At 35.0% G+C, this 24,851-nt stretch overlaps 1 protein-coding gene across 1 annotated transcript; it reads left to right on the top strand.

Annotated features, from left to right (window-relative positions):
• Window positions 1-920: 920 nt before the first annotated feature.
• LOC134232290 (serine-protein kinase ATM-like) lies at window positions 921-24,410 on the top strand (the record flags this gene model as incomplete). Its single annotated transcript, XM_062714243.1, has 4 exons — window positions 921-965; window positions 1,367-1,527; window positions 2,701-2,950; window positions 24,304-24,410. Coding segments are annotated over exons 1-4 (563 nt in total), but the record flags the coding sequence as incomplete, so codon positions are not given.
• Between the last annotated feature and the right edge of the window lie 441 nt (window positions 24,411-24,851).

Here is a 24,851-nt window from a genome sequence, read left to right as displayed (position 1 = left end):
TTACTAAAAAGGTGTCAATTTTACGTTAAATTTGGCTCAATTTTTCCCGGGTTTTCAGAATATATTTACTATATTTGTCACACTTTGTTGATAGAATTCATAAGAAATAATTTAATAGATATTTCAGAACCAGCATAACACATTTAACTGCAAAAAACAGCTTTTTGTGCAACCAGGAAGGAAAAATAGGAATAAAAAATTAACAGTACTGTTATAGTTCAAAATGGAAAAACTGATCATTTTCGTCTTAAAAACCTTCTGCCACAAAATATAGTCCCTATCTTAATTCTACTTGAATGGAATTTAATCACTGTTTTTTCATTGAATATAGTTAAATTTGCACTGTAGAATTCAGTTTTAATGTTAGAACTTAAAAATCGTGCAGAAGTTTATAAATAAAGGACCTGACCAAATTACGCTCAAAATCTCAGGATCGAACGTCCTTAAGCAAAAACAACGGATTAAATGCTTACAATACACCAAATATAACTTACTGTACAGAATTATTTGAAGAAACTTGCAAAATTTCGACTAAATTTATCAATTTCAGGACTCCTGTTGTTGTGTGTTTTTTCTCATATGGGGTGTCAAATACCAAGGTTCACGCGGATGCTAAACATAGAAAAAACTTGGAATGCCTAACTGTTTAATGGGTTAGGTACTTAGCAATAAGTAAACATGACAAACAGCTGGGGAAAAAACAGATTCTTTTGATTAAATTTAATTCTAGGAACAGATTGCTTGGGTACTTTTTTGTACTGTTTAACCATAAAGGAGATTGTTTGTAATAAAAATATTTCCTTCAACCTACCAAATTGTTTTAGTCACTGTAATATGTAATCTTTGATTGAATAGTAAGACATAACACATATATGGGTGTTTGTTCCTTGTTTTATTAAAGTTATTCAACATCTCTAATTATGGCGAGTGAAATATTAGTTGATGGTGCCAGAAATTGTGAAATGGTGACTAAAAAAATATTTTATGTCGTCATTTAGCAACCTGAAATTAAGTGTGACTTGGAGCATTGTGATGATTTGCAATGTTTGCAGTATTTCACAGATCAGAGGAATCATGCATTTACATATAGAGACTGACTGAATTTGACAAAAAGGGTATAATTTTTCACATGAAAAAATTATAATTCTTATTTTTTTTTTTATTTTATTAGTAAGCAAAGTCCTTCTTTAGTATTAAAAGTATAATTTCTTAATAAACATAACTGTGACTGGGTGAATTCAAAATGGGGCAAAATTGTTCGCAAGGGAGAAAGGGCGGAAATAATTCTTGGAAGAAAATAACTGTATACAGTAATAGATTTAATTAGAATATAAAAGAACGTAATATTTCCTTTCATTCCCTACAGGCTTTACAGAAACTTGCTGAAATCCAAGGTTATGAAAATTGTTGCAGTTACATTGAGACTTATCTACCTTATTTGATTCATCAGTGGTTATGTCTACAGTATAATGTGGATGACTTTCCATTCCTATTGGTCAACTGTGGTTCAAAGAAGGACTTCTACAGGTGAAGTGAAGATTCAAGTTTGTTCAAATTATGACCCCTGGGTGTAGGGTGGGGCAACAATGGGGTATCAAAGTTTAACATAGGAATACATTGGAAAAATCTTCTTCTCAAGAACCACTGGGCCAGGAAAGATGAAACTCATGTAGAAGCATTCTCTGGTAGTGAAGATTCAAGTTTGTTCAAATCATGACCCCCAGGTGTAGGATGGGGCCACAATGGGGTATCAAAGTTTAAATTAGGAATACATTGGAAAAATCTTCTCAAGAACCACTGGGCCAGGAAAGATGAAACTCAAGTAGAAGCATTCTTTGGTAGTGAAGATTCAAGTTTGTTCAAATCATGACCCCCGGATGTAGGATGGGGCCACAATGGGGTATCAAAGCTTAGCTTACATGTAGGAATACATAGGAAAAGTCTTATATAATCTTTTTCTCTAAGACAGCAAAGCCGTGATTGGTCATAGTTATATGGAAGCATCCTCTGAAAGTGTATATTCAAGTTTGTACAAATCATGACTTTAGGGGATAGGGTGACACGATGGGGGATCAATGTTTAACAAAGGAATACATAGGAAAAATGTTTTAAAAACTTCTTCTCAAGAACAGCAAAGCCATGATTGGTCATAGCTATATGGAAGCATCCTCTGGTAGTGAAGATTCAAATTTGTTCAAATCATGACCCGTTGGGCAAGGGTGGGGCCATTATGGGTGTTTAAAGTAGGATTACAAAGAAAAAATCATAAAAATTCTTCCTCTTGAGAACGTTGTGATGGGTCATAGTTATACTGAAGCATTCTCGGGTAGTGTAGATTCAAGTTTGTTCATATCATGACCCATTGAGGAAGAGTGGGGCCAATATGAGGTATCAGAGTTTTACATAGGAATACATTTGGAAAAAATCATTAAAATTCTTCACAAAGCCATGATTGATCATCAATTTAAAAGCATTATTAAAGTGTATCATAACAATAAACTAGAAAGCCATTATGTGTCATATTTATTCAAAAGCATTCTTAGGAAGTGTAGATTTAAGTTTGTTCAAATACTTTTCAATACTAAACTGATTTTTGCTTTTACCTAGCTATTTGCTCAGGTGAGGGGTGTGGCACCTGGGCCTGTTGTTTTATTTTTTAGGATTCTTTCATTGTCATATTCAGTGTAATTTCTTTTTCAGAGAACACTTTGAGATTCTCATCACCGAACTCCTTATGTTTAAAGATATTGACAATGCAAAGAGAGTAGCTATGACCCTAGGGCAAGACTGGCTGGAGGTTCTAAAACTCTGCATACCCAGGATTGTGGTGTTCATTCTGCCACAGTTTGCAGCCTCTCAGAGGGGAGAGACTGCTAGTGAACATGTGAAAAAGAGGACGGCTCATGCAACTGCTTGTTATACTCTGCTGACTGATCAAGCTGGAAAAGAGGTGAAATGTCTCTTGTATAAGCCAGACTTTCTCTGTTTTTCTGATCAAAGTTTGCCTGCCATTCTTCTCTTGTCCATCTTGTCTGCTAAATTTTAGCTCACCTTGCCAAGTCAAGATGATCATATGCTATACCACTGGTGTCAGCATTGGTAAGTTTTGATGTTCACGTCCAGCCAAAAGTAACTAATTGCCCCATATGGACCATATGGACCAAACTACAGACTACACGATTCACACTACCAGACTTCCTTTGGATTCTGGATCTGACTCACATTTTCCAGATGAGTGACCATGTACTCATTTCTGAGGCATGTCCATTTCCAAGAAACTACAGTAAAACATGCTTATGTCGAAGTGCCTTGGGCAGATATTTTTTCTTAGTTACATGCGTAATTCATTTTATTATATGATTGAATAATTCCCATCTCTCTGATTGGCTGAGATCCAACTATGCTAGAAAAATACTACGTTGTATTGACCTGCACGTGACGTTCCAGGTCAATACAAGGATTAATTTCCTCTACATTGATCTAAAAATAGATCGGGATATTCCAAATTGATTTGGAAAGCTATTTAAACTAATATAACTTTTTTTTTCATGTGAAGGAAACATAAGGGAATATATATTTTTGGGTGAGGGTGGTAAGAGGGGATGCAGGGACACTCCTCCAACACTTTCACTGAACAACAATTTTTCCTTTTTGGCAATCAGTTTTCCCTGATAATACTCCTTCCTTTAAAAATTTATCCCAGAGAAAAGACTGACATAAATTTTTTTTCATGGCAACTAAAATTGATTAAAAAAACTTTTTAAAAAAATAATAAATACGACCTGTAAGGTCGATTAACATTTTAATTTTGCTTCTCTCTTAATTGTATTTGGATAGGACTTAATTAAATGCAAACAAGTGATGGGTTTTATCATTTTATTAGTGAATCATATAATAAAACAATTATTGCTGTGTTTTGAGGTCAATACAATGACTTAGCCATCTTCGAAGTACAATATTCACCTCGCCCTAGGGGCTCGGTGAATATTATACTCCTCAGATGGCTAAATCATTGTATTGACCTCAAAACACAGCAATAATTGTATAATATCCATTCAGTTTTAAATATAGTACTTAAATGTCAAGGGGAATGAAAATTGCTTCCCTTAATGTGTCAATTCATTAAAAGCTTGTTTGCCATGTAAGAGTGTTTTACTGAAGTACCCCTACCTGGATGAATTCTGTCTGAATGATGCACCTAGGGATTGACTTTACTAGACTTGCTTTGGAGGCTGAATCTGACCTATGTTTTCTGGATGACTGACAGGCTGAATAAGTATAATAGTTTGGAATACTGTATGTGTACTTACACATGTATACTGTGAAAATCATCCTCCTCTTTAACATACTAATGATGAAACAAATATTAGCTTATAGAATCTAAAATTAATTGTACCAATGATAACATGTTTTAAGCATTAAACTCTAATTAGGGCCCCGCAAGGATTTGCGGGTGCCCTATAGTAATCACTCTGTCTGTCCGTCCGTCTGTCATTCTTCCGTCCACAAAATTTCTGTTTTTTTTTCTGATAACTTTTTTATGGTTGCCCAATCAAGATCAAATTTGGTATGGTAGTTCAGTAGGCAGAAATACATATTTTGATGCTAAGTTTGGTTCTCTATGTCTTCTGGTTTGGAGCTGGGGTGGTGGGGTAGATTCCTTAACTATGCATAAGAATGAATGGGCAAAGAGAGATAACTGCTGAGAATGTTACCATTGTAAACTGGGAAGACTGTGCAATTTGTCCTTTGGGATTAATTAAGCCTTCAAGTGAAGAAAATCCTAAGCATTATCTTTATCTGTCACATTGAGATTAATAACTGTACCGCCTCTGTCTGCAAATGAACTCTGTTTTGAAGTTAAGGTCAATTTTGAATGATGTGTACATTCTCTGAAATATGGATTTAAAATAATGTTCATACTTTATTTTGGGTAAAATACTGTACACAATGATTTATGATAATTTTATTGAATTCTAAAGTCTAGATATCTATTAAGATATCATTTTTAGCTCACCTGAGCTGAAGGCTCAAATGAGCTTTTCTAATCACATTTTGTCCGTCGTCCATCCGTCTGTCCGTCCGTAAACTTTTCACATTTTCAACTTCTTCTCAAGAACCAACGGGCCAATTTTAACTAAACTTGGTACAAAGTATCCTTAGGTGAAGTGGAGTTTAAATTGTTAAAATGAAGGGCCAAATCCCCTTACAAGGGGAGATAATGAAGAAAAGACAAAAATAGGGTGGGGTCATTAAAAAATCTTCTTCTCAAGAACCACTGGGCCAGGAAAGATGAAACTCATGTGGAAGCATCCTTGGGTAGTTTAGATATTAAATTGTTAAAATCATAACCCCCAGGGGTAGGGCGGGGCCACGATAGGGAATCCAAGTTTTACATAGAAATGTATAGAACAAATCTTTAAAAATCTTCTTCTCAAGAACCACTGGGCCAGGAAAGCTGAAACTTATGTGGAAGCATCCTTGGGTAGTGTAGATATTAAATTGTTAAAATCGTGACCCCAGGGAGTAGGGCGGGGCCACAATAGGGATTCCAATTTTTACATAGAAAAGTATATAACAAATCTTTAAAAATCTTCTTCTCAAGAACCACTAGTCAAGGAAAGCTAAAACTTATGTGGAAGCATCCTTGGGTATTGTAGATATTGAATTGTTAAAATCATGACCCCTGGGGGTAGGGCGGGGCCACAATAGGGAATATATGTTTTACATAGAAATATATAGAACAAATCTTTAAAAATCTTCTTCTCAAGAACTACTGGGCCAGGAAAGCTGAAACTTTTGTGGAAGCATCCTTGAGTAGGGTAGATATTAAATTGTTCATATCATGACCCCCGGGCGTAGGGCATGGCTACAATAGGGAATCCAAGTTTTACATAGAAATATATAGAACAAATCTTTAAAAATCTTCTTCTCAAGAGCTACTGGGCCAGGAAAGCTGAAACTTATGTGGAAGCATCCTTGGGTAGTGTAGATTCCAAATTGTTCAAATATTGACCCCCGGGGGTAGGGCGGGGCCACAATAGGGAATACAAGTTTTATATAGAAATAAATAGGAACAAACTTTAAAAATCTTCTTCTCAAGAACCACCGGGCCAGAAAAGCTGAAACTTATGTGGAAGCATCTTGGGTAGTGTAGATTCTAAATTGTCCAAATCATGGCCCCTGGGGGTAGGGCGGGGCCACAATGGGGAATTTAAGTTTTACATAGATATATTTAGGAAAAATCTTTTAAGAATCTTCTTCTCAAAAATCACTGGGCCAGGAAAGCTGAAACTTATGTGAAAGCATCCTGGGGTAGTGTAGATTCTAAAGTATTAATTCATGAATGGGGAGGGTGTAGGGGGGGCATGATAGGTATAGCAAGAGGGGAAATCTGGTAAAGAACTTCATCACCCAAGTTACTCAGGTGAGCGATGTGGCCCATGGGCCTCCTTTATTATTACTATTTTATTTTTTTAATTATTTATTTATTTTATTTTATTTTTTGCTGCCTTAATGCTGTTAATTTTAACAGGTAATCAGATAATAATCCAAATCTGTCAGAGCTTAATAAAGGGTTTTATTGTAAATTTAGAAGAAAAGGGTTAGAGAGCAGTACAATTAATCCCTTGGGATTAATTATCTAGCATGCTGCAGAAAAGGATCACTTCATAAATAAAGATTTGACCTATAGGACCAGCTTTGAATTTTTCCCTCTACAAAAACCTTGTCGATTTGCGTTCCGATTAATGACATTAGGCTGAATACATATAACAATTTGTTTTTCCTAAATCTTTTTTTCAGCGAGTAGAGGTAGGGGGGACCCTTTCATTGATTTTCTGAGTTTGTTATCTGAAAATGTAATAATTATGTTCCCCAAACGGAGTTTGGGAACATATTGTTTTTACTCGGTTTCTTATTATTATTATTATGTTCCCCAAACGGAGTTTGGGAACATATTGTTTTTACTCAGTTTCTTCTTATTAAGGTCTTCCGTCTTCAGCGGAAGACCTTCTTGTTATTCTTAGGTTTCTTTTTCACTTTTATTATTATTATTGTTTTTTTTTCTTACCGATTTTGTGCACGCGATTTCTCGAAAACGGCTTGATGGATTTCCATGAAACTCCAGGACTTATGAAACATCACTTGAACCTTATGCATTTTTTTCTGTTTTGATGACGTCACTTCCGGTCTGGAGTTATAAGCTTTTTAATGATTTTTTAAGGGTCAGTTTGTCCGCACGATTTCTCCTAAACGGCTTTAGATAAACACATGATACTTTCAGGTATGGTAGACCTATGTCCATAGATTTGTGGAATGTATTTCATTTTCATCGGAAGTACCGCACGTCGGCGCTCGCTACGGCCGGAAAATAGTCGTATCACAAATTTCAAAATTTTTAACACCTTTTCTACGATATCTTTTTACCTGGAAATATTTTGTTAAAACATATAGAACAAAAGAAGTGTAGAATTCCGCAATCTTTCAAATGATATCTTTTAAAAAGGGCTGGCCCCTAAATTTAAGGGCCTAGAGGGGCCGAAAGTTTTTCCTTTATATCTCATGAAGTATTGAGAATTTGCAATATGTCAAAGAGGCAAAGTTGTTCAAAATGTCAAGCTCAATCCATTGCAGTCATCAAAATACGTCCGTCGTCGTCACTTCCGGCCAAATCAGAAGTAGTCGAAAAACACGTATTTTTGCCGTTCTTAACCCGTTTTGGGGTAACATATGTCTCTGGGAGCATAAAAATTAATTTTCCGTCCGTTGTCATCACTTCCGTTCTAACCGGAAGTAGCAAAAATGGCTTATTTTTGCATTAATTAACATAAATTAAGGTGATTTATACATTTTTGGGCGTTATTACTCATTTTTGGAAAAAAATGAAAGTCACTTCCGGTTACTTCCGGTCAAACAGGACGGAAGACCTAGCTTTGCTCTAGTTATTATAAAGGTCTTCCGTCTTCAGCGGAAGACCTTCTTGTTATTCTTAGGTTTCTTTTCCACTATTTTTATTATTGTTTTTTTTTCTTACCGATTTTGTGCACGCGATTTCTCGGAAACGGCTCGATTGATTTTCATGAAACTTTCAGGACTGATAAAACATCAAGCAAACCTGATACATAATTTTTCGTTTTGATGACGTCACTTCCGGTTTTGAGATTTACGCGATTTAGTGATTTTCAGAGGGTCACTTTGTCCGGCAGTTTTCTCAAAAAGCACTTAACACAGAAGCATGAAATTTTCAGCGATGATAGAGCAACATGTGCTGATGTGACATACGCCACTCTTTTTCTCCGGAAATGCAGCACGTCGGCACTCGCTATGGCTCGAAAAAAGTTCTATCGAGGATTTAAAAATTTTTGACACCTTTTCTGCAATATCTTTTTACATGTTAACATTTTGTAAAGATATATAGAACAAAACTTGTAGAGAATGTCACGATCTTTCAAAAGATTTCAGAAAACAGGGGCTGATCCCTATAATAAAGGGCCAAAAGGGGCCAAAAGTTTTTCCTTTATATCTCAAAAAGTATTGAGAATTTGTAATACGTCAAAGAAGCAAAGTTGTTCAAAATGTCAAGCTTTATCTAATGGTGTCGTCAAAATACGTCCGGCGACGTCACTTCCGGTTAAACCGGAAGTAGACAAAAATTGCATATTTCTGCTGTTCTTGACAGGTTTTTGGATATCATATGTCACTGGAAGCTTAAATCTTAATTTTCCGTCCGTCGACGGTACTTCCAGTCAAACCGGAAGTTGCCAAAAATGGCTTATTTTTGCAATAATTAACATAGATTTGGAGGATTAAACCATTTTTGGACTTCATTACTCTTTTTTTTCTTTTCTAAATGAAAGCTACTTCCGGTCAAACAGGACGGAAGACCTACTCGTTGCTTTGCAACGAGCTAGGCTCTAGTTATTATTGTTTTTTTTCTTACCGATTTTGTGCACGCGAGTTCTCGAAAACGGCTCAGTCAATTTTTATGAAACTTTCAGGACTGATAGAGCATGGAAAAAACTAGATATATATATTTTTAGCTCTTCTGAGCCAAAGGCTCAAAGAGCTAATGCTATGGCCATTTGTGCGGTGTGCGGTGTGCGTCGTGCGGTGTGCGGTTTGCGTTAACTTTTTAGATTATGGGCCATAACTTACGAACCCCTTGACCAATTATTGTCAAATTTGTCACAGGGTATCCTTGGCCCAAGGGCTACCATTTATACTAAAATAAGGGTTGAGACCCTTAAACAAGGGGAGATAATCAGGAAAACAAAACCAAAAGTACTGGTTGCTAAAAAATCTTCTTCTCCAGAACCACCTGGCAGATTTTCACCAAACTTACATACAAGGATCAGGATATGTTGAAGATTAAAAATTGTTCAAGGCATGACCCTCGGGCAAAGGGCGTGGTCTCAAGGTCACTTCAAAGTTGACCTAAATTTACAAATAATAAAAATGTTTATATTTTGCTTACTATTAGGACTAGGATCATCAAATCTTGTAAGTTGATGCATCTTAGGACTTCACATCATGTTAACTCAAAAGTAGGTCACGGTGACCTACTTTTTAAATTTTGTGAGCATTTGTTTTCAAATTGATTTGAAGGCATATTTCGGGCACTTTAAGGCCTATGATCATCAAACTTTGTCAGTTGATGCATCTTGGGTCCTTGAACAACGTCAGCTTAAAAGTAGGTCACCGTGACCTACTTTTTGAACTTTATGACTAATTCTTCTTAAAACATTTAATCCAATTATTTCAGACACTGAGAGGTTTAGAATCATCAAATCTTGTTAATTGATGCATCTTGGGACTTTAAAACATATTTATGAAAAAGTAGGTCACTGTGACCTACTTTTTGAATTTTACAGGCATTTGTTTTCGAATTATTTAAAAGGCATATTTTGATTACCTTCAGACCTAGGATCATCAAACTTGGTCAGCAGATGCATCTTGTGACTCTGAAAAATGTCGACCAAAATATAGGTTACGATGACCTAGTTTCAACATTTTATGGCTATATTTTGGTATCTTAGGTATTTATTGGCTTAGAATCATCAAACTTTGTGAGTTGATGCATCTTGGGTTTTCGGAGAGTAACAAACAAAAAGTAGGTCACGGTGACCTACTTTTGACATTTTATGGCTGTATTATGTTCCCCAATTATGTTTCTTATTATTATTATTTTTCTTCTTCTTCTTCTTCTTCTTCTTCTTCTTCTTCCTGGGTACTTTTTTGTACTTATACATCCGAGGTAAAACCTTTTTAGGGTTAGTCATGTTATGTAGAACTTTTTGTATTGATCTAGTTTTGAAACTCATAATATAAGGATATAATAGTAGCATAGATGACATGGTCAAAATAGCAAGATCTCACGCGTATGCACGTGCGCTTTGCTCTGATTGGCTGAAACTAAAGTCTTAATATCTTTCTTGTTTTTCGATGAAATCCTTTGAAATTTTGAACATAGCCATGCATTAGAATATCCTACAACATGATGTATAGCAATTATCATGAAAACACGTATGGTCACTGTAAAATTTAAATAGATAACTCCCTTGCTTTTCAACCAAAGAGGATGGGATTTGGAACATAGATAGATGTAATGGACTTCTACACCATTGCATACACGTGCATGTACGTGCGCTGCAATCTGATTGGCTGATGCTATATTTTGGTTTTCAACCAAACGGGGTCTTAGGTATTTATTTCTTAGAAGGTATGATCACCATGCTCATGTATGCACGTGCGTTGTGAGTTGAATGAGCGTATTTTTTAATACTTTTGGATTAAATACTTAAATATTTAGTATATTAAAATGTATAGATTGTGTAGAGAAGATGACATGGTCATTACGCACATACATTTACATGCGCACGCGTGCAATGCTGAAATTTGAATGAACTTGGTACACTTCTGGGTAAACGTTGTTAAAGTCTCAAATGCATAGAGTTTGTCTTATCAATGAAGCTTACAGGGAATATGGCACCAGTTGGGGAGTGTTTGGGGAACATCTGTAACGGTCCCCGTTACAATTAGCACTAGTTTAAGTAATTATGGTACTTATTGGCTTAGAATCATCAAACTTTGTAAGTTGATGCATCTTGGGTTTTCGGAGAATGATGTCAAAAAAGTAGGTCACTGTGACCTACTTTCGACTTCTTATGGCTATATTTTAGTATCTTAGGTATTTATTGGCTTAGAATCATCAAACTTTGTGAGTTGATGCGTCTTGGGTTTTCGGAGAGTGATGACCAAAAAGTAGGTCATGGTGACCTACTTTTGACATTTTATGGCTTTATTTAAGTATCTACGGTACTTATTGGCTTAGAATCATCAAATTTTGTAAGTTGATGCATCTTGGGTTTTTCGGAGAATGATGTCAAAAAAGTAGGTCACTGTGACCTACTTTCGACATTTTATGGCTTTATTCAAGTATCTCTGGTAATAACTGGTTTAGAATCACTAAACTTTGTTTGTTGATACATCTTTGGTTTTTAGAGAATGTCGATCAGAAAGTAGGTCATGGTGACCTACTTTTGAATATCTCAGGTACTGTTTGGCTTAGAATCATCAAACTTTGTCAGTTGATGTATCTTGGGTTTTCAAAGAATGTAGACAAAAAGGTAGGTCATGGTGACCTACTTTTAAATATCTCAAATACTTATTGGCTTAGAATCTTCAATCTTTGTTTATTAATGCATCTTGAGTCCTCAGAAAATTTCAATCTTAATATAGGTCACTGTGATGTACTTATGGTTTTTTATAGCTTTATTATTAAAAATATTTTCAGTCACTATTGGCTAAAAATCATCAAACTTTGTCATTTGATGCAACTTGGGTCTTAGGATACTTAAGGTTAGAGGCTTCAAATAGAAGTGATAGATTGTACAATTTATCAGAAGAGCGATTCAAGGCCCTTGGGCCTCTTGTTTATTTTGATGACGTCATTTCCGGTTTTGAGATTTCCACGTTTTAGTGATTTTCAGAGGGTCACTTTGTCCGGCAGTTTTCTCAAAAAGCACTTAACATAGAAGCATGAAATTTTCAGTGATGCTAGAGTAACTTTTGGAGAAATGAATTTCGTATATCACAACCACCAGAAGTGCGAAGCGCCGACGCTCGCTATGGCCCGAAAATAGCCCTATCAAGAATTTCAAAATTTTAAACACCTTTTCTACGATAACTTTTTACCTAGAAATATTTTGTTAAAGCATGTAGAACAAAAGAAGTGTAGAATTTGAAGATCTTTCAAATGATATCTCGAAAAAAAGGGCTGGTCCCTAAAATTAAGGGCCTAGAGGGGCCGAAAGTTTTTCCTTTATATCTCAAAAAGTATTGAGAATTTGTAATATATCAAAGAAGCAAAGTTGTTCAAAATGTCAAGCTTAATCTATCAGAGTCGTCAAAATACGTCCAGCATCGTCACTTCCGGCAAAACCGGAAGTAGTCGAAAAACGCGTATTTTTGCCGTTCTTGACAAGTTTTTGGGTAACATATGTCTCTGGGAGCTTAAAAATTAATTTTCCGTCCGTCGTCGTTACTTCCGGTCAAACCGGAAGTAGCAAAAAATGGCTTTTTTTGCATTAATTAACTTAGCTTTAGAGGATTCAAAGCATTTTTGGGCGTTATTTCTCATTTTTGTTAAGAATGAAAGCTACTTCCGGTCAAACAGAACGGAAGACCTACTCGTTCCTTTGCAACGAGCTTTGCTCTAGTTATGTTCCCCAAACGGAGTTTGGGAACATATTGTTTTTACTCGGTTTCTTATTATTAAGGTCTTCCGTCTTCACAGAAGACCTTATAGCGATTCTATTGTTTCTTATTATTATTATTATTTTTCTGACCATCTAATTTTGTGCATGCGATTTCTTGAAGACTACTGGGTGGATTTTCACGAAATTCTCAGAAACAATGCGTTATAATCTGAAGTTATTTTATCCGAGAGATTTTTTTGGAAATTCGCTTCCGGTGCCAAGTTACGGACCTTTTCCTGAATTAAAAAAGACATTTTGTCCGCGGTTAATCTCAAGAACGGTAAAAGATATTAATGTGAAACTTTCAGGGATTATAGATCATGATATTCACTATCCAGGACGCGACCTTTCGTTCATCGTCAGTACTTCCTGTTGTTTCCAGATGAAAATTTAAAAAGGGGAATTTTCTAACTTTTTTGTTTTTCAATATTTTTGAATCATTTCGATATGTTTAATAATAATCCTTCTAATTAGGCTTAATGTATAATTTGTTTATGAATTGATAAATCCAAACTCTAGATATTAACATTTGAAAATTCGAAGCGAATCCAAAATGGCGTCTCTCTCTGTCAACTCCGACATTTAGCGCGCAGGGGGTTATGGAGTCAGCTGAGCGTTTGGTTGAACGAAACTAACATAAGGATAAATGAAATGTAAAAGAGTATTTTGATTGTCACGTCGTAGTTACGTTGCAATTCTGTTTCAACTAAGGCCAGGTAAAATTAATCTTTAGATTCTCATCCTAATTTGCCAAAAAATTGGGGCGGGTGGGCGGATTTTATTTTTTATTTTTTATAATTGTTAATTTATATATAGGCCTAAGTATCAACAAAACAATGGACGCCCCGTACACATTTCTTTCATTACCTTAATGCAAATATGAATAGATTTAATTCTTTTCATATTCTTTTAAATATTTAAAGAAAATTTTTGCTTTAAAAGTTAAATATTTATTGTTAATTAACAAATTATCAAGTACACATTATACGGCACACCCTGAACAAAATGAGGTGGGGATACCAATAAATTGTGTATGCGTGACTTCTTATTTTGCAAAATCTATATAAATGTTCTAATAATTATTCTACTGAAAAATCTAGGCCTTCTCTTAAGTCTGTCTACGATGTTGTAGATTTTTTTTTATTTCAAAGCTAAGTCACACAGCTGGAGATCGTTATATATAACTTGACTTTCCTCGTCTATTTTTACTTAGTTACAATCTCTCTACATACTTGCTCCTGCCAGTGATGGTATCTATATGTGTTTATGCTATTTTTTCTTCTCTGCCTTCTCTATACTGACAAATTATCTTTTCCTTACACATTTAAACTGCTTTTATTGCCGATTTTTCTCCATTCTTCACATGGCGTTTTTGCTATACATTTTGTAAATAGCGACATGCGACTTTTAATACAGACGGGAGATAACTCTTAAACTTTGACCCAAATTCTTACAGAATAAAAATACATGAAAATGCCCAAAAATCAAAATAAAAAACATCGGGGCGGGACATTTTGAGAGGGGCGGGCGGGGATGAGAATCTAAAGATTAATTTTATATGGCCTAAAGTTTTAATTCGAGGTCTTCTCAAATTGGTTTTAAGTGGTTCTCAAATTAGAAAAAGACGAGACTACATGTACAAATGAAATATTATATCTACAACCTTTTGTTTTGCATCATGGAACAACAGATCTTGAATCACGATTAATATACATGTAAGCATAAGTTTATCAAGAAACAATATATTCAGTGAGTATAAAACGCGGCCACTGTTTTCCCATGCAAACTAATAGAAAAGAATAAAATAAGTAAACCATTTTTCAAAAGATCGTTTAATGAAGTTTATGTAAACATTTGTTTTCTAATAGATCTAATTCAAGTTATTGAACATAAATGGTATCTTAATCCTTGACCGTCGTTGGGTGAGGAACGTTTTTCAGTTTCAGTTTTTTAATAAATGTGAAACTAATTGGGAAATTGAAATATGTTAAAGAATCATAGCCATATTCCACTGCTTTCGTATTACTTGCGTATAAACGATATGTTTTATGTCTCGTACATTGAACGTATTTAATGACTTTTAAAACTCACAATTTAAGCTATAAGAATGTTCTTAATTTCATTGAAGCTATCACACCTTTTTAATAGAACTTTCCAAAGAAAAGACGTGAAGATTTTGGCGCGAAATTATGAATAGTGACCAACCTTTCACAATTTCAAGACAGATATACTGTTGCAGAAATATTTACAAATAAATTTAGAAGAGTGGTCCCAATATAGTAAAGGTAAGCGCGTTGGAAATACTTGCAGGTAACCCTGGTTCAATCACCACGAATTTTTCAAATTATTTTCAGCTCGATTTTACAGGGTTTTTTTTTCAGAATCGGACGGAAGACCCCTCGTTGCTCGCAATGAGATCGATTCTAGTTAAGGTCTTCCGTCTTCACGGAAGACCTTATAGTGATTCTACTGTTTCTTATTATTATTAAGGTCTTCCGTCTCCAACGGAAGACCTTCTTGTTATTCTTCGGTTTCTTTTTCCCTATTATTATTATTATTTTTCTTCCAACCGATTTTGTGCAAGCGATTTCTCAGAGATGGCTTGTCCGATTTATACCAAACTTTCAGATCTGAAAGATATTTAATTGATCTTGATAGGTTTTTTTGCTTTTTGATTATCTCACTTCCGGTCGTGAGATATGGACGATTTTCTGATTTTCAGAGGGTCGGCTTGTCCAGGAAACTCCTCCGAAACGACTCAAGATATCGACTTAAGATTTTTAGTGAAAATAGAGGAAGGTTTGGTGAGTTGTAATTGGGTCTCCAAATCTTTCTAGCACAAAAGGCGCCGGAGCTCGGTAGGGCCCGAAAAAATGTCTCAGAAATATCTCACAAAATTTGACATATTTTGTTTCATATCTTCACACCTGTTCATAATTTGTTAAAGCATATTGAAGGAAAAATGTGCAACATCACAAGACCTTTCATTTGATATGAAGAAAATAGGGCTGACCCCTCAAATTAGGGGCTCAAAGGGGCCAAAAGTCTTTTATCTATAACTCTCTAATGATCAATATTTTGTTATACATTACTTAAGCAAAAGTATTCATCTTAACGCTTTGCAACAATATATGATACAATTTTGATCATATGTTACGTAATTAGGGGTCACAAGGGGCCAGAATGTCAAATCTTAGACGCTTTATATCTCGAAAAGTGGGAATATTTTGATAAGCAATATTGAACAAAAGATGGTCAGAATTATGTTCTAAACAATATGCATACTTTGAATTTTTGTAAAACGGCCCCATTAAGGACTTGTAGGAGTGGCCCCTAAATATTTTCATTAATCATATCTCCACAACGCATTGAAATCTCTGAATAAGTGTTGAACAAAAAAACTTCAAAATCACAAGACCTTTCATTTGATATCAAGAAAATGGGGCTGCCCCCTCAAATAAGGGGCTCAGAGGGGCCAAAAGTCTTTTTTCTATAACTCTTTATTGATCAATATTTTGTTATGCATTACTGAAGCAAAAGTATCTATCTTAACGATTTGCAGCAATATATGATAAAATTTTGATCATATGTTACGTAATTAAGGGTCACAAGGGGTCAGAATGTTAAATATTTGACACTTTATATCTCGAAAAGGGGGAATATTTTGATAAGCAATATTGAACAAAAAATGGTCTGAAAAATGTTTTGAACAATATGCATACTTTGAATTTTTGTAAAGCGGTCCAATTAAGGACTTGTAAGGTTGACCCCTAAATATGTATATGAAGCATATCTCCACAAGGAAAAGAAATCTCTGGATAGGTGTTGAACAAAAAGTCTTTGAAATCACAAGACCTTTCATTTGATATCAATAAAATGGGGCTGCCCCCTCAATAAGGGGCTTGTAGGGGGCCAAAAGTCTTTTTTCTATAACTCTTTATTGATCAATATTTTGTTATGCATTACTGAAGCAAAAGTATCTATCTTAACGATTTGCAGCAATATATGATAATATTTTGATCATATGTTACGTAATTAAGGGTCACAAGGGGTCAGAATGTTAAATATTTGACACTTTATATCTCGAAAAGGGGGAATATTTTGATAAAAAGCAATATTGAACAAAAAATGGTCTGAAAAATGTTTTGAACAATATGCATACTTTGAATTTTTGTAAAGCGGTCCAATTAAGGACTTGTAAGGTTGACCCCTAAATATGTATATGAAGCATATCTCCACAAGGAAAAGAAATCTCTGGATAGGTGTTGAACAAAAAGTCTTTGAAATCACAAGACCTTTCATTTGATATCGAGAAAATATGGGGCTGACTCCTTAAATTAGGGGCTTAGAGGGGTCAAAAGTCTTTCATCTTCAACTCTTTCATGATAAATATTTTCGATAAGTATCCATACTGAGAAGCAAAGATATTTATCTTAACGATTTGCAACAATATATTATAAAAAATTTTATCATATGTTACGTAATAAGAGGTTGCAAAGGGCCAAAATGTATATTTTTTATGCTTTACGTTTCGAAAAGAGGGATTATTTAAAAAAGCCATATTGAACAAAAGATGTTCAGAATATCCTGATAAAAAAACAGAAACTTTTAAATTAATGATGGAAAACTTAATGTTGTTCTCTTTTAACGAATATCTCAGTCAAAATCACATCTCATCTTATCGAGAAATTCAACGGAAGACCTACTCGTTGCTCGCAACGAGATCTCATCTAGTTCTTATTATTATTCTTTTTTTTGACAAAATTTTGTGCAGGCGATTTCTCGAAAACTATTCAGCGGTTTTTCACGAAACTTTCAGAAAATATGTGTCATTATATGAAGTTGTTACATCCGAAGAGAAATTTGGAAAATTCGCTTCTGGTGCCAAGTTATGGACGATTTCCTGATTTTAAAATGCGATTTTGTCGCCCCTTTTTCTCAAAAATAGCTGAAGATATGACCTGGAGACTTATTGGAGACGATAGTTTGTCACTTTGTGGTTTGCGGAATCACCTTCTCGTGCATCGTCAGTACTTCCGGTTGTTACGAGATGCAAATTTTAAAAAATCATATTTTCTAACTTTTTTGTTTTTCAGTATTTTTCATTTATTTTTGGTATGTTAATAGAAACCCTCCTTACAATGCTTACTATATAATTTGTTTGAATGTTGATAAATTTAAACTCTAGATATTAGCATTCAAAAATCTGAAGCGGGTCCAAAATGGCGGCTGTCTCTGTCAACGCCGACATTTCGCAATAGGGGTTTAAGGAGGCAGCCGAGCGTTTGCTTGAACGAAAGTAACATAAGGATAAATGAAATGTAAAGGAATACTTGGATTGTCACGTCGTAGTTTCGTTGCAGTTCTGTGTCAAACTAACGTCTTCTATAATTGGTAAAACACTAAGTGTGCAGAGGAAATTCGACACCTAATATCTTTTGTTTACCATGGAAAAACAGATCTTTAATCATGCTTATAAGTAATGCTTTCTCAAAAAAGAATATCAATTAATATTTTAAGTTTAAATCTTAACAACTATTTTTCCTATGCACACTTGTGTCATATTAAACTAATAAATAAGACAAAAATAAGATGTTTTTTAAAAGATCGCTTCATGGAGTTTATTTTAGCATTCTTGTCTCAGAGTTATTGATCAAGAATGATATCTGATTCCATGACCGCTGTAGGAGGAGCCATGTTTTTTGGCGAAACATTTCAACCTTTGTCGACTTACTAATCGGGATAGTTCACTTTGGGGATACAAAGGAAACTGAAAAAAGTTAAAAATTCATAACTGTTTCACCGCTTTAGTGTTAAATTCATATATACAATATGGAATTTGTAAAATGTGTTAATATACTTTGTAAACCTTGAATAGACTGTAAGAACGTTCTTTTTTTAACTTCATTGAAGATATCACACCTATTTAATAGAACATTCCAAAGAAAAGGCGCAAAGATTAACTCGTGGCGTTTATCGCTAAATTTTGAATAGTGACCTGCCTTTCATAATTTTAAGATAGAAGCACTGTTTTGTACATATATACAAGTAGATTTAGAGTAGAGGTCGCAATGGCGTAGTATTTAGTGCGTTGGAGTTTCATGCTGGCGACTTGGGTTCAATCCCCCTTGTGTGCAAATCTTTTTCAATTTTTCTGCTCGATTTAACGTTTTCCTTCCGGAATCGGACGGAAGACCTCTCGTTGCTCGCAACGAGTTTCACATCTAGTTAAGGTCTTCCGACTTCCTTTGGAAGACCTTATTGTTTTCCGTCGGTTTCCTATTATTATTATTATTATTATTCTTTTTTTCATTTTTATGGCGATATCTCAGCTGTGACTGTACGGATTTCAAAGATTTTTACAGGAAAGATGCATCAGGTTAATATCTCCAGACGTGTTTTTCATTTTTACAAAATTTTTTTCCGTTCGCGATTTTTGGGGAAATTTATATTTTTTAAATGGATTTTTGTACACTACTTTTCTCGAAAACGGCTAAAGATATGACATTGAAACTTATGGACATGAAAGAACATCACATGTAGATGTGCCGAACGTCCTTCATTTTTTGTCGTTCCTACTTCCGGTCGCAAACGGATGTGAATTCAAAAAGTTCAATTTTTCAACTTTTTTGTTTTTCAATATTTTTCTTTCGGATTTACAGGGTTTATAGAGCGTCTTCAAAGATATCTATATATGTTTTCATTTTCTTCATGCGTTTGTTTATTGCCAAGATATGACCGAACCAATCTTTGTCTTACTGTCGGGGGTTCGAATCCCGCTCGAGGCGTTCCCCAAATTTTTTCTTTCTTTTTGTCTTTTTTCAGTTGCAAATTACTTTTCACTCTTTTATAACATGTGTGGAACATTTTGCCGATTTTTAAAAGCTATATTTGGAGATATTTTGTGAAATACCTGGAACAATCACGATCTGTGTTGTGAAACTACTGTAAATGAACGTAAACGAAAACATATATTCTGAAATCTATTTCATGGGATGACGCAGCATAGAACTCTAAAGAAAAGTCAGTCGGAAGACCTACTTGTTGCCCTAACAACAAGAACGCATCTAGTTAAGGTCTTCCGTCTTCACGGAAGACCTTATAGTGATTCTATTGTTTCTTATTATTATTATTATTATTATTATTATTATTTTTCCGTACACCAAATTTTGTGCACGCGATTTCTCGAAGACTACTGGGTGGATTTTCATGAAATTTACAGAAATTATGTGTTATTATCTGAAGTTATTTTTTCCGAGAGATTTTTTGAAAATTCGCTTCTGGTGCCAAGTTACGGGACATTTTCTGAATGCGATAAAATGACATTTTGTCTACGGTTAATCTCAAGAACGGTAGAAGATATAAATGTGAAACTTTCAGGGATTATAGATCGTGATATATACTATCCAGGACGCGACCTTTCGTTCGTCGTCAATACTTCCTGTCGTTAGGAGATGCGAATGGAAAAAAGCGTATTTTCTAACTTTTTTGTTTTTCAATATTTTTTATTTATTTTTGGAATGCTAATAGAGACCTTTTGATTGATGCTTACTATAAAAGTTGTTTGGATATTGGTTAATCAGAACTCTAGATATTAATTTTTGAAAATCCGAAGCGGGACCAAGATGGCGGCTGTCTCTGTCAACTCCGCCATTTCGCGAGTAGGGGTTTATGGAGGCAGCTGAGCGTTTGATTAAACCATTCTGACATAAGGATACATGAAATGTAAAAAACTACTTCGACTCTCACGTAGTTGTGAAATGGTTGGAGGAGTTACCTCCCGTTACTTGTTTATATTATAATAGATAATCGATGTAAATATTGTAATTAATTGGTCAATTGACAAAAGAAGTATACAAGTATTATTGATAAATGATGTTCTGTTAGAAAATAATAATAGTGTTGCCAACAGAAAGGCAGTCTATTGTATTTTATCAATATGATATCTGATGACTTATGATCATTGATTAAGTTGAGGTACAAGGGGGCAGTACGGCCAATTGGCTGGTGTCTTCACTTTGGTTCAGAAACCAATTAGTGTATCTATCAAATCGAATCGTGCAATGTTGCCGTAGTCAGTGACTAGTTAAAATATAGCTGTGTGACGTTAGCTATAGGTTTGTCATTAGGACAGAGAAGCTCTTACAAAGTTTAATACTGTGTAAGTATATTTTAGCTACTTGGCTATAGTTATATAGGCAACTTGGTAAGCAGTAAGACACCAGGCAGGTGTTAAAGGCTAAATCAAGAGGCACCAGGCAGGTGGCTGTTGACTTATATAGTCAGTTGTATAGTGAAGCAATTGTCATATGGCACCAGGCAGGTGCCGGTATGAACTGAAGATATATAATTGTACAAAGCACTTAGGTCATTTGATTTAAAGACACCAGGCAGGTGTCATATTATAATCTGTATATATTGCATTCAATCATATCCCCAGTAAAACTCGGTAATCCGAGCACGGACCTACTGACCGCTCAGGTCCGACACGTTACAGTAGTAAGTTGCAATTGAGTGTCAATCTTAAAACTTAATTTCCGTTTCACTACTTTAGTGTAACTAGGCTAGAAACGATATGTAATGTGTATAATGTGTTACATATACTTTCTTAACGTCGAAATAAAATAAAGGCGCTAAGAATGTTTTATTTTTAAAATTTAATTGAAGCTATCATCCCTATTTAATAGATCAGTCCAAAGAAAAGGCGTAAAATATTTACTCGTGGTGTTTGGCGCAAAATTATGAATGCTTTTTATAATTCTTAGACAGGTGAACTGTTGCAAAAGTATACACAAGTATGTTTAGAGCAGTACTCCCTATAGCTTAATGGTTAGCGCGTTGGGGATAAAAAAGTAAAAAAAAAAAGCGCATTCACGTTGGCGACATGCGTTCAATTCTCCTTGTGACAAAAATTTTGAATCTCTTTTCAGCTCGATTTTACGTGAATTTCTTTTCATAAAACGGACGGAAGACCTCTCGTTGCTCGCAACGAGATCGTATCTAGTTATTATTATTATTCTTTTTTTTCTTCTTTGTTCTCCGGTACTTTTTTGTCCGCGAGTGTTCTCAGAAACTGTTCACCCAACTGACCTAAAACCTTTTTAGGGTTAATGGGTGTGTAGTGTAGGTGTGCGGAACGAAGGTCATGTTGTGCGCATACGCATGCACGTGCGGGCGCGTGCAACACGTGAATTGACTTATATATTTAAAATAGCTATAACTTTTACATTTTTTAATGAAATGATTTGAAACTCATTATATAAAGATATATTAATAGTGTAGAGAATGTGACACTGTCAAATTAGCACGAACTCACCTGCATGCACGTGTGCTTCGCTCTGATTGGCTGAAACGAAAATCTCAATATCTTTTCTGTTTTTTGACAATTTGCTATGAAATTTTAAACATGGGCATACTTTAGGATGTCCTACAATATGATATATAGCAATTGTCATGAAATCACGTGCATGCACGTGCGCTGCAATCTGATTGGCTAAAACTTTAAATGGCTATAACTCCCTTGTTTTTCAACCAAACAGGATGGGATTTAGAACATAGACAGATATAATAGACTCCTACAAGATGGTGTAGTCATCATGCACATGCATGCACGTGTTTGCACGTGTACTTTTCTCTGATTGACTGAAACAAAAATCTCAATATCTTTTTTGTTTTTTGACGAAATACTTTGAAATTTAAAACATATCAAATCACGCACATGCACGTGCGCTGCAATCTGATTGGCTTAAACTTTAAATGGCTATAACTCCCTTGATTTTCAACCGAACAGGATGGGATTCAGAACATAGATAGACATTATAGACTCCATACAAAAGGGTATGGTCGTCTTGCATATGCATGCACGTGCTTGCACGTGAAATGAGTAAAATTCCAAATACACTAGATTAAACATATTTTTGGATTAAATGCGGTAATATTTAGTATATCAAAATATATCAATAGTGTAGACAAGATGATATGGTCATTACGCACATGCATTCAAATGCGCATGCGTGCGATGCTGAAATTGAATACTTCTGGTAAAACTTTGTTAAAGTCTTAAATGTATCGCGTTTGTCTTATTTAATGAAGCTTACAGGGAATAAGGCACCAAAAGGGAGTTGGGGAGCGTTTGGGGAACATCTGTAACGGTTCCCGTTACAATTAGCCCTAGTTGAGGTTTGGTTTAATTTCTCAATGTGCATAATGGTAATGTTTACTGTCTCTGAAATTCTATTCTTTATATCTAGGCTATTTTATCCATGAATATAATAAAACATGCAAATTATATAGGCCTAAATCAAATTCAAGGGAGTACAGTTACTGATATATGTAGCTAAAATCAATGCGATTAAATTCTAAGGAATCGATACATTTAAAATTCATTGCAGCTCAATGCTGCCAACAATACCTTTATTGAGTAACACAGAGTGAGTTATTCTTGTCGTCGGAGAAAGTGTGCTTATGCTGAGGTTTGTTCCGCCTGACTAACAACTGTACATTGGATTGTTACGATTTGATATCTCTTTAGTTTTTCTTATATCAAGCATGGGCATGCATAAAGGATAGATAATTGAGGGAAAATACACAAGTCTATTAAAAAAATATTAAGATAGTCTTTGAAAAGGTGAAAATTTAAAAGTGTGGTACAAGGTGGATTCAAACCCCGACTTTAAAAAGTTAGTTTGCACGGTAAAATAGTCAGCACATGTATATCAACTGAACTAGTCTGACTATCAGGTTTAAAGGTAAAAATTTGAAGCAGATTATCAAAATCAGGTTTCCTTATTTTTTGTAGGTTTTTAGCTCACCTGAGCCGAAGGCTCAAGTGAGCTTTTCTGATCACACACATTTTCTTCGTCATCCGTCTGCCTGTCTAGCTATCTGTCTGTCTGTCTAGCTGTCCGTCCGTCTGTACACTTTTCACATTTTCGACTTCTTCTCAAGAACCACTGGGCCAATTTTGACCAAACTTGGTGCAGAGCATCCTTGGGTAAAAGGAAATTTAAATTGTTAAAATGAAGGGCCAACTCCCCTCACAAGGGGAGATAATCAAGAAAAGACAAAAAGAAAAAAAATCTTCTTCTCAAGAACCACAGGGCCAGAAAAGCTGAAACTTATGTGGAAGCAGCCTGGTGTAGTGTAGATTCTAAATTGTTCAAATCATAACTGCAGGGGGTTGGGCGGGGCCACAATGGGGAATCAAAGTTTTACATAGAAATAAATAAACTTATGTGGAAGCATTCTGGGGTAGTGTAGGTTTCAAATTGACTGTCTAAATTATGATCAGTGGGTAGGGTGGGGTCACAATATGTATAACAAGGGGGGAATCTGCTAAAGAACAGAATGGTCAAAGCTTTTCAGGTGAGCAATGTGGCCCATGGGCCTCTTGTTTGTGAATTTCGACCCTAGGGCAGGGATGCCCCTAAAACAATCCTATCTTAAATTATTCCTTACATCCAAACCTGAAAATATCACATTTTATTTAGGGGCAGGCCTTATAATTTTTTTTTTTTAATTATTTTACCTTTACGTATTCTTTCAGATGGTAGATAAATGTATTGGTAACAACTTGGATGTCATTGTTGTCAACATTTTGCTGTGTCTTTATGACCTTGAAGATGACAAATTTATGAAAACTGCTGTCATCAGGTGAGCTTAGCATAAAATGCAAATATGTACAAAATAAATATAATAAAAAGGATAAAAAAAGTCACTTAAATATATTGCAGTAATGCAAGACTAGTATCATTTTGAGGAATGCACTCATATACCTAGGGTCAATTATCTATATAATATGTATTGTTGAGGAAATTCAAACTATACTCATAACACTTTTTTCAGTGTGCAGTGTGTTAATTTTTAGTTTTTTAGTCTTCTGAGCCAAAGGCTCAAGGAGCTAATGCTATGGCCATTTGTGCGGTGTGTGTAAACTTTTTAGAATATGGGCCATAACTCAAGAACCCTTGGCCAATCAGTACCAAATTTGTCACAGGGTAACCTTGGCCCAAGGGCTTCCATTTATACTAAAATTAGGGTTGGGACCCTTAAACAAGGGGAGATAATCAGGAAAACAAAACCAAAAGTACTGGT

Source organism: Saccostrea cucullata, unplaced genomic scaffold (genome assembly GCF_032062105.1).
Source record: "Saccostrea cucullata isolate Sc308-1 unplaced genomic scaffold, CSIRO_AGI_Scuc_v1 ctg3889, whole genome shotgun sequence".
NCBI lineage: Eukaryota > Metazoa > Mollusca > Bivalvia > Ostreida > Ostreidae > Saccostrea > Saccostrea cuccullata.
This window is presented reverse-complemented; position numbering and strand designations above follow the sequence as displayed.